The sequence below is a fragment of the Podarcis gaigeae genome (assembly GCF_964106915.1).
Source record: "Podarcis gaigeae genome assembly, chromosome: 6".
NCBI lineage: Eukaryota > Metazoa > Chordata > Lepidosauria > Squamata > Lacertidae > Podarcis > Podarcis gaigeae.
In genome coordinates, this window is record NC_139682.1 from 81,270,872 (window position 1) to 81,287,643 (window position 16,772).

The 16,772-nt window shown below is 40.6% G+C and overlaps 1 protein-coding gene across 4 annotated transcripts in view; it reads left to right on the top strand.

The window, feature by feature from the left end:
* Positions 1-16,772, top strand: part of DENND1B (DENN domain containing 1B) — a 170,592-nt gene that overhangs the window by 99,915 nt on the left and 53,905 nt on the right. For all 4 annotated transcript variants that reach the window (XM_083745346.1, XM_083745345.1, XM_083745343.1 and 1 more), the window contains 2 exons: positions 10,368-10,468; positions 15,316-15,361. In XM_083745346.1, the coding sequence (XP_083601472.1) occupies positions 10,368-10,468; positions 15,316-15,361 (147 nt within the window). The remainder of the gene's footprint in view (positions 1-10,367; positions 10,469-15,315; positions 15,362-16,772) is intronic.

Consider the following 16,772-nt stretch of genomic DNA (forward strand, 5'->3'; position numbering starts at 1 on the left):
AATGTTAACCACGGTTCGCAGTTCAGATGACATGCGAAACTTGAGAAATCCTCTTAATGACACAGCAGGAAAAGCGGGGGCAGAACAGACAAGCCCGGGAGGAGTCTAGGCCTTTTCACATCTAGCAGAATTATAGTTTACCATTTCTGGACATAATCTCAGAGTTGCTTAGATGCCAGATGATTTTCTTGAATTTAGTTTTTGAAATCCTGGACTTCATGTGTCGACATTATAAATCTTTCCCATATTCTGTATTGGGGTGGGAAACCTTTTCTAGCTTGTGGGCTGAACCCTTCTCTCCCCACCCGTAGAGAGCTTGCCCACCTTTCAATATCCTAGCGACATCAGCTAATTCCGTGCTTAAAAATTCCCACTGGAGGCACTTCAAAGTGCAGTGCGAGGTTGTTCAAAAGCCCTTATGCAAACAGTTATGCATTGCTGTTTAAATCTCCAGTTTTTAGAGGTTTAAAGATCAGTACCCAGCTGCTTGCAAAAGTGCTTTCAAATAGCCTTGTGCTTTTCCGTGGACCTCTGGCTAATGAGTGTGGTTAAATCATGTTCGGTTTGACTGCTTGCGCCAGTTCCCAGCAGAATCAACCCCCACCCATCAAATGGCATCACCTCCATCTGAGTGACATCAGTTGATTGGCAGGTGGGCGTGGTTTTTAAAAAACGGCCTCCAGGGCCAAATTCGAGCACTCTGGCAGACTAAGACTAGGCAAGTGGGTCCTCACCTGTTCTATATGATTGTACAAAATTGCTGAGAGTACTTGAGCATAATAATTTAGATTGTTTGGAACTGTTGAGGACTATAGAGAGATGTTCTTGAATGATACACTGTTTTAAGATTGCTCACTTGAATTGTATGAATTTGAAGAGAACTTGAAGACTAAGCAGTCTTGGATAAAACCATTGGATAAAACCCAAATAGCAATGTGATTTGCAAAAGCTTGCTTCATATGAACAAACACAATAGCAGTATCACCATTGAAGCTGGAAGCAATAGTACTGGAGGCAATAGTGTTTGGTAGTCACATTAAGAATTAAAACTTTAGGCTACCTTTTTAATCCATGAATTTGCTAGAGCCGTCTAGATAAATGCTTGGTGACTGTACAGCTAATGAATACGTAAACATTTTGCAGTAAATGTTAACTGGTATTAGAATCAGTATTTCTTAAGTATTTTGAAATCAGGACCATTTCCCCTAAACATTCCTGTACGTACCCCCAACCTAAAGTATTGTTATATTACTTGGATCTCAAATCGGTGTTTCTCAGACTTTGTGAAATTCTATTCCTTCTCATCTGCACCTCCAAACTAAAATCTCATGGGAAGATCAGGTATCTGCACAGGTCCCACATTCACCAACCCACCATGTTGGCTCCCTACATATCATCTTTCTATGCGCTGCTTCATCTCTGCCAGAAATGAGAATTCTCTTCCTCCTCAGGTGTCCCTTTAGGGTTGCAGCTCAGTGAAACTGCTTTGGTGGTAACCCACTGTGAGTGCAACATCAAACCACACATATCTCTAGCATTAGACTGCAGTATAATGTCTTGTCAGGTAACGGTGGAATCAGACGAAAACATTCCCAGTCAAAACCTGACAGCGTTGCAGAATGCACTGAACAATGACATCAAATGCTTTAGACAACTATAATAATATCAGCAGCGGCAGCCCTTGTGCTTTGCGATAAGATTGGTTCCCAAAGGTCTGTTTTTCTCAGTACCATTCCCCCCCTCCCGCCCCATTTGATATCTAGCAGGCAGTCATTTCCAGGCATGCTTGTTCTTAGGGTTGCCCCCCCAACCAACATTGTAGATCTCAGTTCCAGAAAGTTTCAAAACAATTGCTTTTGCCAAGGAAATGGTCTATTTTCAACTCTGTTCAACTCATTCAGTGTGTGTGTTCCTGGTTCTTTAAAGAGAATAAGGTGGTTGTTATTTTTTTGTCCACACACACAAACTTAAATCTTTTATATTAGGAATGAAGATGATGTGCAGGGTGTATTACACTGAGCGCTGAAATCTTTTCAAAAATCTGATGATACCTTTGAGAGTGTATTTGTTTTGCAGGATAGATCTGAAAATCTCACATGTCTAAAGCAGCTGTAGAAATATAAAAAATAATAATCGGAGCAATGTGAAATTTTTATCAGTTCTTGAATCTTGAAGATTAATCATTCTTTAAAGAAAATAGTAGCTGGAATCAGATTTCTAAAAACATGCATCTAACACAGTAGGTTCTTGTGATAGGTCACAATAGTCACAAAAAATAGTTAGCCTTTAGGGTGACTCTTAAGTCATGTACACACCATACATTCAAACCACATTGCTTCTGCCCTAGTTCTTCTTGGAACTATACATTTATATTTTGCATATGTCAGAGTATGTGCATATATATTGTATTATATGTAGCATAGTACAAATCACTTATTTTTGCCACCAGTACATAGAACCTATACCTGTATGGACCAGGGAGCTGAACATGGATGCTTGGATAGTCTAAACCTGAGTTTCAAGTCATAAAAAAATGTAGCATCATACACTCTGCTAAAGGCTTGAAGAAACTTCAGAATAATCTGTTGAAGGAAGGGTGTTTTTTATAAACGCCTGTAAGCCACTACAGCTCACATCCTGGCTTCATGATTCTCCTGATGGCTCTGTTCTGCTCTTTGCCATGTTGCAGCAAATCCACAGCTTTAGTATACATGGGTTTTACCATCTCTCTTGCTTAATGCACACTGACCTTTAGGAATCTGGACTCTCTCCAATGCTGCCAACCTCCTACAGAATGGAGTGTGTTTCCTACTCTTACGGTAGATACCCAAGAGCAATAAATCGGTTAATTCTCTGTGACTAGGCAATTTTGTTTTCAATTTTTTTTATTAATTTTCCAAAATTTTAAACTAACAAACATACATCATAAGTGTACTTAATCCAATCTTAATAACATTGTTAAGAGACTTCCTCAAATTCCCTTGACTGAATTTCATTATATATCATTGTAATAGATTTCCAAAACAAAATCTCATAAAATTTACTTAGTCGTCTTAACATCTTTGTTTCTTTTCATCTTTGCTTTAAACATAATATTCTATAAGTGACTAGGCAGTTTTGACAATATTTGTCAGTAGCATTGGCTCCCAGTCTGTTTCTGGGCCCAATTCAAAGTTCTGACTACCCAAACTTAAGATCTTCTTTGAGAGTCCGTGCTCCAAGTACCCCTGCAGAATAAAGTGAGATCAGCAACCACCAGAAAGAGGGCCATTTCAGTAGACCCGTAGCCATCTTATGTAACAGAATTCCCACGGTGGCTTGCCTGACACCATCTTTGTTGCCTCCAATCTACCCAATGCCAGCTGAACACCTTCCTATTAAATACTTAAAATAACCTAGGCGTCTGTTTTTAATTTGGGAGCAGCAGCAAATTGTATTTTTGTTTATGTGGGTTTCTTCTTCTTTTTATTGAATTTATATACCGCCCTATACCCGGGGGTCTCAGGGTGGTGCACAGACTAAAATCAAGATATAAAACCACAAAATACATGATAAAAATAGAAAGAACGACCCTATAGCCCTCCCCACAAAAAAACACATTTTAAAAGGGCATAGGATGTCCCCCTTTCTTCTCCCTTAAATGTTTTTATGTTTTACTTTGTCTTTCACTTGTTTTTTATTTAATTTATTTTAGTGCATTCAAAGAACTTTCGGGTGGCATAAAAATGTCTTAAATAAATGTCATAAAAAAGCAAACCTTCTAGTGGTGCAGCAGTAAAACTGCTAGGACATTTGCAAAGCTAAGCAGGGTATGATACGGTTTCAAATTGGATGGGGGGTGGCGTGTTGAGATTCCTGCATTGCAGGGGGTTGGTCTAGATGACCCTCAGGGTCCCCTCCAACTCTACAATTCTAGGATTCTATTAAAGTGTTTAAGCTTCTGTAAGACTTAGTTGTTTTTCCTGTAACAGACTAACACAGCTAATCCTCTGGAAAATGGAAAATGAAAAAAATTAATATAGATAATGTTTTTAAAAAAATTAGGTCAGCATGACTCCTTTTAAATATAATCTAGCAATAAACAATCCACCTAATGGATAATGTTTCGAACTGCGCATTCCAAAAATTGATAAAGTAAGTTTCATAGTAAGTTTAAATATTACTTATCTGTTCTTTTTCGATGTCTTATTAACTGTGTAACCTTTATCCATAAACAAAACACCTCAAATAATAAGAAGAAATAATAAAGCATCCCAACTAGTTGACTATACTTGGTTTTGCCACATTTCTCCATCTTCTGGTCACTTCAGTTCTTGCTGCTGCTGCTAGATTAACCATTGTCATTTGAGCTACATGATCTATGTAGTTAAGAGAAACTTAAGTAGTTTTAGTGTTGTTCTGAATGATAATTTGCTTCTAATAATGGCCAGGACATCATTCCAATAATCCTTAATGCTATCACAATTCCACAGAGCCTAGGACTTGTCGATCAGTCAGGGGTCCCTTTACCTCCCCCCCCCTCAACTACCACTTGCACACAGACCACCCCATTTCCATGTCTCCTCCTCTCTTCTGTTCTGCAGCCCTCTTCTTCAGAGGATCTGTTAACTAGATCTTTAAGATGAATCAAATCTTAAGAGCAAACCTGACAGCTTGGTCAGTTATAGAGGATTATGTAATGGATGTTGTACATACATAGGTGTTTGCTTGTTAATAAAACACCTGCTTTAATTTACTATATTGAATCTGAAACTTCATGCAGAAGACAACACACGATACCAAGAGTGATATTTGAGGGCATGTTTATTTCTCACACATGATGCAGCTGAAGAATGGGAGAGGTTTGAATAAAGGAGGTATGGAGTAACACTGAGAGGAAAAAAGTGGCAGTGTTAAACAACAGAGGTTTGAGTAGAGTGAGTGGGGAAAACATTCAGAGTGAAAAAGTGGTGGTTTAAAGTACCGTATTTTTTGCTCTATAAGATTTACTTTTTCACTCCTAAAAAGTAAGGGGAAATGTGTGTGTGTCTTATGGAGCAAATGTGGGCTGCGCAGCTATCCCAGAAGCCAGAACAGCAAGAGGGATCGCTGCTTTCGCTGTGCAGCGATCCCTCTTGTTGTTCTGGCTTCTGAGATTCAGAATATTTTTTTTCTTGTTTTCCTCTTCCAAAAACTATGGTCTTATACAGCGAAAAATACGGTAAGTTTGAGTACAGTGTTAAGGGAATCGAGAAAGGCTTGGTTGTGTTAGCTTTTGTGTTGGCTTCACTGTTGTACACTTCTCCACTATTTCTACTTTTAAAAAACTTTTTTTGAAGACAACAACCCTTTAGTCTCCCTCTCTTCCCAGTCTATTCAGTCCTTTTCTCTTTCTCTTTCTTGTTTTTATTTAGATTAGTTTCTTTTATTTATTGTATTATGAAAAAGCTGCAATAAAGTCTTCCAGTAAAAAAAACCCTCTCCTATTGTTTTGAAACACCAAATTTCCTATCTCAATGTCCTTCCCTTTCTGCTCCCCTGTTGCGGCTATTGCTGTTCTGCAACCTGTGTTCTCTTATGCTCCTCTACCCCATCCTGAATCCATGCAAATCCAGGCTCACAATGCAGTGCTACAGATTCTTCAATGGGAGCTGCATGGTGATGGACTGGTGCAAATATAGTATTGCAAGAAAAATTGAGTTGGAGAATATTGTTAGTAGAAGGAAAGAAAAGTTGTGAAGTTATAGAGTTGAGAAGTCAAGGAGCTGGAGCTGAATAGCTGCAAGAAATTTAAAAAAGGCTGAAACACTTTTAAGCAAGTCGGAATACTGGAAAGAGTTAGAGAGTAGTTGAGTACTGAAGCAGAAAATGGCCAGGAAGGGAAATAGAAGCTGAACTCAGAGATACATATTGATAAGTATTAGCTTCCTTATGGAAACAGTTCAGAAATATTGGGTGTGAAGACTTATGCCACATGCTTGGTTCTTTGGATTATAGTTAGTGAAAGTTTTAATATTTAAATTCCCAGTTTGTTTCTTTGTAAAGATTACCTGAAAAAAGCCTTTCTTAATGATGATAGAGCATCATGAGGATTTCAGAAATTATTTAGGAAGGTAATTGGAAATGCAGCCAGTGGAATAAACATTAGGGAGGGAGGCAAGCTATTCATTTGCTGAAACATTAAATTATCTCTAGCAAGAAAACAGTAATTAAAATGGCACTTATCTTAAGTAACAAAGGGGGAAGAAACACAACTCTGTAACATTGCAGCTGTTTGGCTTAGAAGTAGGAAGCAAAATTTAATCAGAAATGGGCAGCTTAACAGTGGAATTATGACATCTTTGGCTGCCTGTAGTATAGCTGTCAAGCTTGGGCAGTTCGGTGGTCAATAGTGACATTCTATGTGTCAGTGAACAGAGTCTGTAACCCGCAGTTCACACATTACTGAAGCTCCAACTGTCGAACATTCAAGTCCCTTGGTATTACTGCATCTTCCAGCCTCCCCTGGCTGGCTCATGTTTCATTCTTTGGCAATTTGCCCTAATGATATCCCTCAGGAGCTTTCAGACCCCTCTTCTTTTCCATATTTAATCCTGTTAGATTAATCCGAGCGAAGAGCAAGCAGGGCTGCACAAAACAGTTCTCTCTTGTTTTTGTGTGTGTGGCTTATTATTATTATTATTTAAAGCATTTTCTTTCCCCACTGGTCCCCCCCCCCCCTTTTTAAATGATAGATATTTATAACTCAAATGGTAGAATGATTCTGAAATGCAAGCATCCTTCTCTGAAATACCCTAGGTTTGCTCAGTCTGTTCATAGAGGATCTCTATGCAAAAGCTCCTTAGAGCATGAGGTATGAACAGCTGTCAGAAGCATTTGAGCTCCCCTGACCACTCCTGGCTGGTGCCTCACCCCTTTTCCAGGACCCATAGGAGAGCCTACCCTTGATTTCCACCCACCATTTTCCTTTGTGGGCCTAGATGGCTCTGCTTCTTTCCCTTTTATTTAACTGGACTGCTGTGTCCCACTCATCTCCCTCAACCACCCTTTGATATTCTATTCTTTACTTTGGGGGAGCCTAATTTAAGCCCCCTTCTCACGTTAGCAATGTAGGAGACGCCACAGCATGGCTCTTCCTTGCTGCTATTGGCATGATGGCAGAATCCCTGGACCACAAGGAAGGAATCTATGAAGTTGCTCCTCTCTCCAGTGGAACCATGTTTTAAAACCTGTGCAGTTGCACGGTGATATTGTCAGAATGGGTCCTGTGACATGCATCTTCTAAGAGATGCATGTCTCTCTTGGACAGAGAGCGCTCAACCCCTACATAAATTTAAGATTTTTATTGCAGTCCCACAATGGTTTCTAAGCTGTCCTTGGTCAGTCCCACAATGGTTTCTAAGCTGTCCTCGGTCAGAAGTATACAATGAGTTAAGCAGTTTTCTGTTATAGCAGCAGGAAATGTATAGTAGATTGGCAGAGTCTAAAAATAACAAAGCAATGCAACGGGTTATATTCAGCTTGCTGTATCTGCCCTTGCCATATCTGCTGAAAAGGAATATATCTCATTCATATGAAATCACTCTAGCTCTCTTTAACAACGGAAGGGCTTGTCCAAAGAAGCATATTCGTGTTAATCCCTCTCGTATTTCAAATGGTGCTAACAATATGAGAAGGCCCCAAACTGGATACTATGCAGAAGAAGGATTGTTTGTACCCTTTGTGAATTGTACAGCAGACTGGGCTCTTGAGACAATTGTTAGCAGAGATTAACACCTCATTACAGAGAAGCATGATCCCAGCTTTCATCAAACAAGATGCTGTTTGGGCGTTTATTCAGAAAGTTGTTCCGTAAATGGTGCCAGCTTTGTTCTGTCTTCTTGCCATTTTAGTGCCACCACCCCCACCCCGTCTCATGTTGCTGTAGCGAAGCATATTAGGATTGCCTCACCCTTGGCACACTATGCTTGTATTCAGATCTTCTGTGCTGCTCTTCCATTTTCCATTATATTGAGTCAGACCACTGGTCCATCTAGTCTGGCACTGTCAACACTGGCAGCTGCTCTCCGGGGTTTCAGACAGAGGTCTTCTTTCCCAGCCCTACCCAGAAATGCCAAGGATTGAACATGAAGCTTTTGCATGAAGAACATGCTTCCTTTTCTCTTTGTTTAAGCCACCTCAGTGTCACTTGTTTTCTTTACTTAGCAAGATTGGGTGCGGCAAAATTGGAAAAGTGCTTTCCGATTAAAACGAGCACACACTAATGTACCAAGCTGCATATGGTGGCCTCCCCAGTTTGACATGTACAGTGGTACCTCTAGATGCGAACGGGATCCGTTCTGGAGCCCCGTTCGCATCTAGAAGCAAACGTAACCAGCGACGGCACGTCTGCGCACACGTGCGTCGCTTTTCGCCGCTTCTGCGCATGCGCATGACGTCATTGTGAGTGTCTGCGCATGCGCAAGCGACAAAACCCGGAAGTAACGCGCTTCGTTACTTTGGAGTTGCCGCGGAGTGCAACTCGAACACGCTCATCCTGAAGCACATTTAACCCGAGGTATGACTGTAGTGTTTAGTAAGCAAAGAGGCAGGCATTTCTCGTAACATATCACCTTTCTATGTGTTCCATAATGCATGTTGGAAAAGCATACATGCAAACAAATACTAAATAAAATTACTGAAGAAAAGACTCCACATTGGTGTCAAGTGGAAATTCCTCCCTTCCCGGTCTAAATATGGCTCAGGCGCCAATTTTGGACGAGGTGTCATCTGGGGAGGGGAGGGTGAATTCTTCCTCTCTGTGCAATAAGTTCCCTCCACCCCCCCTTCCCCCTGTGTCACAGCTAGTCTCTCACTCTAACCTCTGTCACCCCCCCCCCCCGAACTGGGCTCAGGAAAAACTTATACTTGGTTTCCTTAGGAGACTTTACTAAAGCCAAATTAGAGCCTGGGGAGGGCTTGAGTTAGAGTGAAAGCCTGATGTGTGTGTATGTGAAAGAGAACAAATGTATGTGGTGTGAAAGAGTGTGGGATGGCCCGCCCACTTTCAACTTACCCATGCCCACTTTCAGTTTGGCCACACCCACCGCATGTGGCTCCTGGAAAGTTAGCCACAAGGGAATGCACAGCTGGCTGAGAGTAACCCCTGGAATAAACTGGTATAGATAGGATTGCTGTCCAAACAGTTGTTTTCAGCTCACTGCAATACAGTGGTACCTTGGTTCTCAAACGCCTTGGTACTCAAACAACTCGGAACCCAAACACTGCAAACTTGGAAGTAAGTGTTTCAGTTTGCGAACTATTTTCGGAAGCTGAATGTGCTCTGTTTTGAGTGTTACACTTCCATTTTGAGTGCCACACTTCCGTTTTGAGTGTTACGCTGAGGTCTGTCTGTTTTTGCTATTTATTTTGAGTTTTTGTTTTTGTGGCTTTTTGTTTTTGTGACTTGTGTGGAACCCAGTTCAGCTACTGATTGATTGATTGTGTGACTGCAGTACATTGTTTATTACTTTCATTTTATGGATCAAGGGTCTCGTTAGACAGTAAAATTCATATTAAATTGCTGTTTTAGGGGTTGTTTCTAAAATTCTGGAACAGATTAATTCATTTTGCATTACTTTCTCTGGGAAAGCGCGCCTTGGTTTTGGAACGGACTTCCAGAACGTATTAAGTTTGAGAACCAAGGTACCACTGTATGAAGTAGAGAAAACAAAACATTAGTCTTTTTTTTTTTTTTACTACTTTGTATTACCAGTATATTTGCCCGTAGCGGTTGAGTTTTTCAGGGGCCTTTTTCTGTTTAGTCTAATTACAGGTGTCACCCTTAATTTTCATGGGGATGGCGGTGGAGGGAATTTGTTCCATTATGTGTTCCTGTAAGAGTCAGTCTTCTACTTTTGTGCACATCAGAGTTTTTTGGATCTATCTTTCTAATAATCCTGGGCAATGATAGCAGCCCAAGGAGGAAATTATTTAAAAGCAAAGCATCCTCTGCTGTGATCACAGTCTGAATAGTCCCTGAGTATGGGAGGGCAGCAAAACTAGTTGCCTTTGTCACTTTCTGTGGCAGTATTGTTCCTGTAGATTCACGTCTGAAGAAAAATAATTGTTTGAGGAAGGCTTGCAAATCTGAATCGGCTCATTTTGAAATGAGAACACAACTGTTTCTCTATGCCTTTCTATATGAGAATGTGACTAATTGTGGTGTTGCCTTTATATTGTTTATATTCATATGATATTCATTCAGATGTTTTAGATGTTCTTGGTAAAATACATTTCAGTTATTGGTAAAATGTATTCTGCCTTGGAAATTTCTTTTCTTGGTGTTTAAATTTAAATCAGGAATTTGTTACTTTGTTCTCAGCTCTGTGTTTTGTTTTTACTTTTAGTTAACTGCTTGCATTCATGGGTCATCCGCATTGCTATATCCAATGTACTGGCAACACATATACATCCCAGTGCTCCCTCCACATCTTCTGGACTACTGCTGGTAAGATAGAAAAAAATATATTATTTCCCACTATGGCGACAATCCTTTGCATGCTTTACTAGGAGGCAAATCCACTGAACACAGTGGGACTTCCTTCTGATTAAACATGCATCAAATTGCATTGTGTGATAATTATGCAAGGTAATATATAAAGCATTCTAAAATGCACTCCTATAGATTGCTTGCTACTATTTCCAACTTATAGATCGGAACTGACTTGCCTAATGCTGCCCAGTTACAAAGCAGCAGGACTTGGATTCAAACCCAGATTTAAATTCAACATTGATCATTGGTTCGCTGACTAAAACGTGGCCACACTCAACAATGAAATCTTTTTTCAACCAACAAACTGAAAGTCATATGCAGCAGTTTCTGCATACACAAAGTGGCATTCCCCCAGCCCAAGTAATCTATTCACATTCGCAAGGTGTGCCATTACAAAGATATCCTTGACATTTCTGATGTTTGTGAGCAGTATGGAAGTCATAAGCGACTTTTTCAGCTACTGTTTCTTTCTGTCATATTTACCCAAGAAGGAGCGAGCACTAAGGTGGTTTTTAGGTAGTTTGCTGCCAGAATTATCTACATTCTGGGAAAATATTGTTGCAATTCAGCTCATTCTAACTTCCCCTGCTTTATCCAACATCTCCTACTGGTTCGTGATACAGTATCATTGTGTCTCAGGTGAACCTGGTGTTAGGTCATCTGTGCCTACGATGCATGTCATGAATGAGGGACATAAATTGGTCCCAGCACACATTCCCTATGTTGCAAGTCATTCCCCTGCTGAATCCCTTCTGTGACCCTTGTATTTTGCTGGCCACGTGCATCTGAGCACAAAAGACTATGCTATGACAGATAATCAATACCATCAAAATGGGCACCTGTTTGGGAAAATGCAGGGCAAGCTGCATGCAATATGAACTTTATATATATGTAAAAACAATATTGGGAGAGCTCCCAACTTTGGTTTCAGATCACTTTGATTGTTCTATTTATGTGCAGTGGCTGTTGAAAATCCATAAATGCAGAAAAAGAGTGGGTTTTGTTCTCTCATAAGGGAGAAAGCCTATCAAGGGATGCTGAAGGACTTGTGTTGGATAACCAGTAGAGCAATGCAACTATTGTGGGTATTTTGCAAATAATTTTTGGATAGCCATTCTAGCACCAGCTGCATCTCACAGCAAGCAGGTGAACAAAATATTAGGATTATCAGATCCTAGATGGAAACCAGATGCCATTGACTGGACCGGACAGGGTCTGAATGCTTGTCCCATTTGCTGGCAGGTTATTGGACTTAAAAATGCTGGAATTCTCTAGCTTAGAACATCTAATTTTATGTTTTCATGAATATTCTAAATATAAGTAAAATGAACTTTTAAAACATTGCAGAAGCTACACCAAATAGTCATGTATGAAAATATGTTTGTAAATTGCAACCTCATCCTAATCCAAACGTATTTATCTTATTTAATAGGCATCAGCTCACAACCTTTTATTTCTTTCTATTGATCAGATCTGGGTGCCTTTTAACTTTGCCTTTTAACAAAATAAACCAGAGCAAATCTTCCCTCCCCCCCTTTACATAAAGATGTCTAGAGATGAAAGGCAAAAATCATCTATGTATGTGTAGTCATTTGATGTTTTCTGATCTCTACTTCAGATTTTTATGGTCCCCATGGCCTTTGTTGTTTCAATGCAATCTACTACATTCTTTAAAATATCCCTTCTGTCAGGTGAAATAATTTCCCAAATGAGGGAGGAGGGTTATTTTTCTGCCACCATTGCATTCTCAAGTTGTCATCCAGCAGAGCTTTTCCAAGTGGTGAATGGGCTTTTGTCATCTGGTTAAGAGAGTTTTGCTTGGAGGCCACTTGTGACAACTTTGCAAGGTACTTCACGGACAAAAGCACTTGGATTTGGACAGAGTTGGATGCCACAGTCTAATGGAAGCATCCAGTGTGGTACTGAGTTCCCTTAAAGAAGTACAGCTTCAGGCACGCTTGGGAGACATTGATTACTTGTATTCATTATAGTCCGTCTTCAGGTCTAGGCATGGTACTGAAATTGCCCTGATTGCTTTCCCTGATTGATTACATTTGTCAGGAAACAGAGGGGGCGGGGAGTGTGACTCTGCTTTTTCTCCTTGATCTCTTGGTGATTTTTGATACTGTTGGGTGTCTCAGAGAAGTGGGGGCTTGGCAGCATTGTACTTTGGTGGTACCTCCTGGATCATGTCCAGAAAGTAGTTATGGGAGGCTATTGTTCAGCACCATGGGAGTGGTCCTGTTGTTTCTGCAGGGTTCCATCTTGTTTCCCATGCTATTTAATATAAATATATATATGAAGCTGGTAGCTGTCATCAGGAGGTTTGGAGTATAGTGTCATCAATATGTGGGTGAAACCCATCTCTATATCACCGCTCCATCTGAATCAAGAGAGGCGGCCAGTATGTTAGACCAGTGTCTGGAGATGGCGATGAACTAGATGTGAGCCAGTAAATTGAAGCTGAATCCTGAAAAGACAGAGGTGTTAGGGGTCATCGGTTCTCATGTCCAGGACGTGGGGAGGTAGTGTGTCCTAGATGGGGTTGCACACCCCTGGAAGGATCAGGCCCCAAACTTGATTCAGCATTGTCACTTGAGGCTCAGGTAGCCTTGGTAACTAGGAGAGCTCCCCCCCCCTCCAGCTCTTGCTGGTTCACCAGTTCTGACCCCTTTTGAATGGATATGACTTGGCCAAAGTACTCCATGCCTTGGTAACTTCCAGATGGGATTATTGCGGAGCTGGCCCATGAAAATGACTAGGAAAACTCAGCTCATCCCTGATGCAGTGACCAGATTACTGGCTGGGTTTCCTTTAAAACTCACATAATCCCTATTTTAAAACAGCTGTACTGGCTGCCGGTTTGATTCTGGGCCCAATTCAAGGTGCTAACTCTAGTGTTTAAAGCCCTAATTGATTTAGGCCTCAAGTGTCTGAAAGACTGCCTTCTTCCCTACATACTCTTTTGGGTGTTAATATTAGCATAAGTGGCCTTCTTGGTAGTTCCTCTGCCCTCAGCTGTTTTGAAGCAGTGGATGATAAATATTTTTTATTTATTTATGCCCTGCCCACCCAGCTGGGTTTCCCCAGCCACTCTGGGCAGCTTACAGAAAAGTAGGCTCTGCCTCCAAAAGTGTGTCTGGCTCCTTCACTGTACAGCTTCAATCATATGCCAAAAATGTACCTCTTTACCCTGGCCTTTGACATCTAAGGTATATACTTTTAGGACCCACTCTGGTTATGATTGCAAGTTGTTTTTAATATTGTATTTTATATTGCTGTCACCTCCCATGGATGGGTAATAAAGCTAATCATAATAATTACTTTGGAGGTGGCCAAGAGGAGAGAGAATTGATGTAGGAGAGCAGCTCTGGAAACAATAAGAGCTACCAGCATTTTGAGACTTCAGATATGTGAAATTAGACTTCCAGTACTGAAGAAAAGAAGCCGTGTATAACCAAAACTCTTCGTAGCAGTCCAGCAAGGCATAACATTGTCGTGGGGATTTGATTTATTTTAAAATGCAATAATTTCAAATACACACTGTGACACAGGTGAAAGAGAATTTTCCTGCATATATTCAATACCACTTCTATTAATTTCCTGTAGCTCTATCATATAGGTTGTAATAACTATCGTGAAGTGACAAGATTACTCATAATGACAGCTATATCTAATCGCCAAAGAGAATGGTTGTGTCATCATATGTCACATTATGTCATTTTCTTTGGCCACAGTCCTGCCTTCCCTGTGGGGAAGTTTTCAGTGAAATTTCCAGTTGGATGTTGGAGGCCATGACTTTCTGATCAATTAGCAAGGAGCAAGAATGAGTCAGTCTAGACCCCAGCTTTAGCCACTCCACACACGGATTGTTTTGGTTAATTCCCTCGATTCCTCACCATGAAGCACTCCGTGTGAGTGGCTAATGTGTGGAGTCTTTGAATAGCCTAGTGCAGCTTTCCTCTAACCCTGTGTGCTCCAGCTCTTTTGAAATAGAAAACCCATCAGCTCTAGTCAGTGTGGCCCAAAGCTGATGGAAATTGTATTCCAAAATATCAGAAGAGCACCAGATTGGGGAAGACTAGTCTGGTGGTATGAATGGAGGTTTGCAATGTCATCACCTGGTACAGTATCTCATACTCTGCCCCTGCACACAGAGGGCAGGATTACTCTATACTATAGTGACACTTCACATAATGAAGCAGCTATGGCAAGCTAAACCTAAGAAAATATCCTTCTGTAATAGTTGAACTCTGATTTTAAATTTTTTACTGTATGGTTTTATTGTTGTAAGATGCTCTGTTTTTTTTATAAAAATGGTCCTATATAAATACTTTTTATAACTTACTTTAAAATGAATAATTATGAAATCAACTTGAATATGCTGGGCTGAAACCTGGGGGGGGGGGGGGGTTGTGCTATCATAAATGAAAGCTTGTGTATAGTATCCTGTGGACCACATATCTCCAGCCTTTTAAGACCCAAGACCCACTTTTAAACCAAACATGCATTTAGAGACCCATTTCTTAATTTCTACCATATATTTGCATGGTGGTGATGCTCCTGTTGTGACTCACCTTGGATCCCGGCACAACCCACTTGTGCATCCTGACCTGTCAATTGAAGATGAGATCTCTAGACCGATTGCCATTCTTAAATATCCACTGGCACACTGCCATTGAAAGTTGCAGACTACCATCTTACAGTAGCTTTGCAGGCAAATACGGCAAAGTGAATGGAGATGCTAGCCTTTTAGGTTTTATAACTGTAGTTCACTTTGTTTCATTTACCTTTAATTTCAGTGCACCCATGCCATACTTGATTGGAGTTCACTTCAGTTTAATGGAGGTGAGTAAGGCTGCCTTTTCATTTCTCTATGCATTTGGCGCATGAGCATATATATATATAAGGTTTGTTCTCCTACAACTTCCTCCTTTGTCCTGAAAAGTATTCAGAGTGAAAAAAGTGAGGCTATCTTCAGCAGAAATTTGAAAAGTAACCCTGGCATTATTGCAGGAGAATAACTGGAAACGACTGTATGGAAAGTGGGTCCCTTCAGCAACATGTGCTTTTATTTGGTATCCTGTGTTGCTGGGAAATGGAATTACATGGGGGATTCACATTTTCAGTTGCTGCAGTGTAGGAGTACATTTCTTCGGGTGAACCACCGAACCCATCCTGAATATTCCTCAGCCTGTTTTTGTCCTTCTTTTGTGGTCCTTTTCAGCATGGGCATTTTCTATCACTGCAACGGTCACTTTGTACTCTGTGCTTTTTTTGCAGCATCTAGGCATCTTAATATGGAAGGGGAGGTAACTGGAAAAGAAAGAGAACCAGCTGCTTGCTACATGCTATTATTTATTATATATTGCTTCTTAAAATATATAGATAATAAGTGAATACTGATTTTTCAGATAGCTAATGTTTGTGTGTGTACAACTTGTTACTTGGTAACAAGTAAGTTACATGTATGATTTTTTCCTGATATTTCTTATTCAGATATTATATAGCATGTTGTATATATGTATCTTTTACGAAGTAATCTATGTCTTGGCAAGTTTGAAGAATTACACCTGTCATACGGCTGCCTTGGCAGGACTGGTGCTTATTTTCTTGTTTTAGCTGGAATATGGCAGATCTTTTTCCTAAGAAATTTGAAAGCACCAATCAGTTGCATGAGCTTGAGTGAGATTCATCACAGGTGGTTCATAACTGCAGGTTCATTTGGCTCTCTTAATTTATGGTGTAGATCAAGAACCAACAAAGACATAGCCCCCACCCCACCAAATGTACCTACTTCTGATAGGCCCCCTCTTACCCCAATTTTCCAGAATGGAAAGAAAGTGCTCCAAGATGGCAGCAGGGAAGCTTCTTTGCTTGTAGTTCAGTTAGTGACTGTAGTGGCCTGTGAGGCTGGGAAGATTCTTCAACATAAACTTCTTTGGACTGGTCATCTTCCAAAGCAACTACTCTATTCCCAACATAACAATGGAAAGCGTAATGCTGGTGGTCAACAAAAGAGGTTTAAAGACTCTTTCAAGGCAAATCTTTAAAAAAATGTAGTATAAACATCAACAACTGGGATACACTCGCCTGCGAGTGCTCCAATTGGAGAACAGCATTTACCAAAGGTGTCATGGGCTTTGAAGACGCTCGAACGCACAACACAAGGGAGAAACGTGCTAAGAAGACGGCATGCTTGGCAAACCCTCACCGTGATCGACTCCCGCCCAGAAACCTAAGGATGTGTGGATCCAGA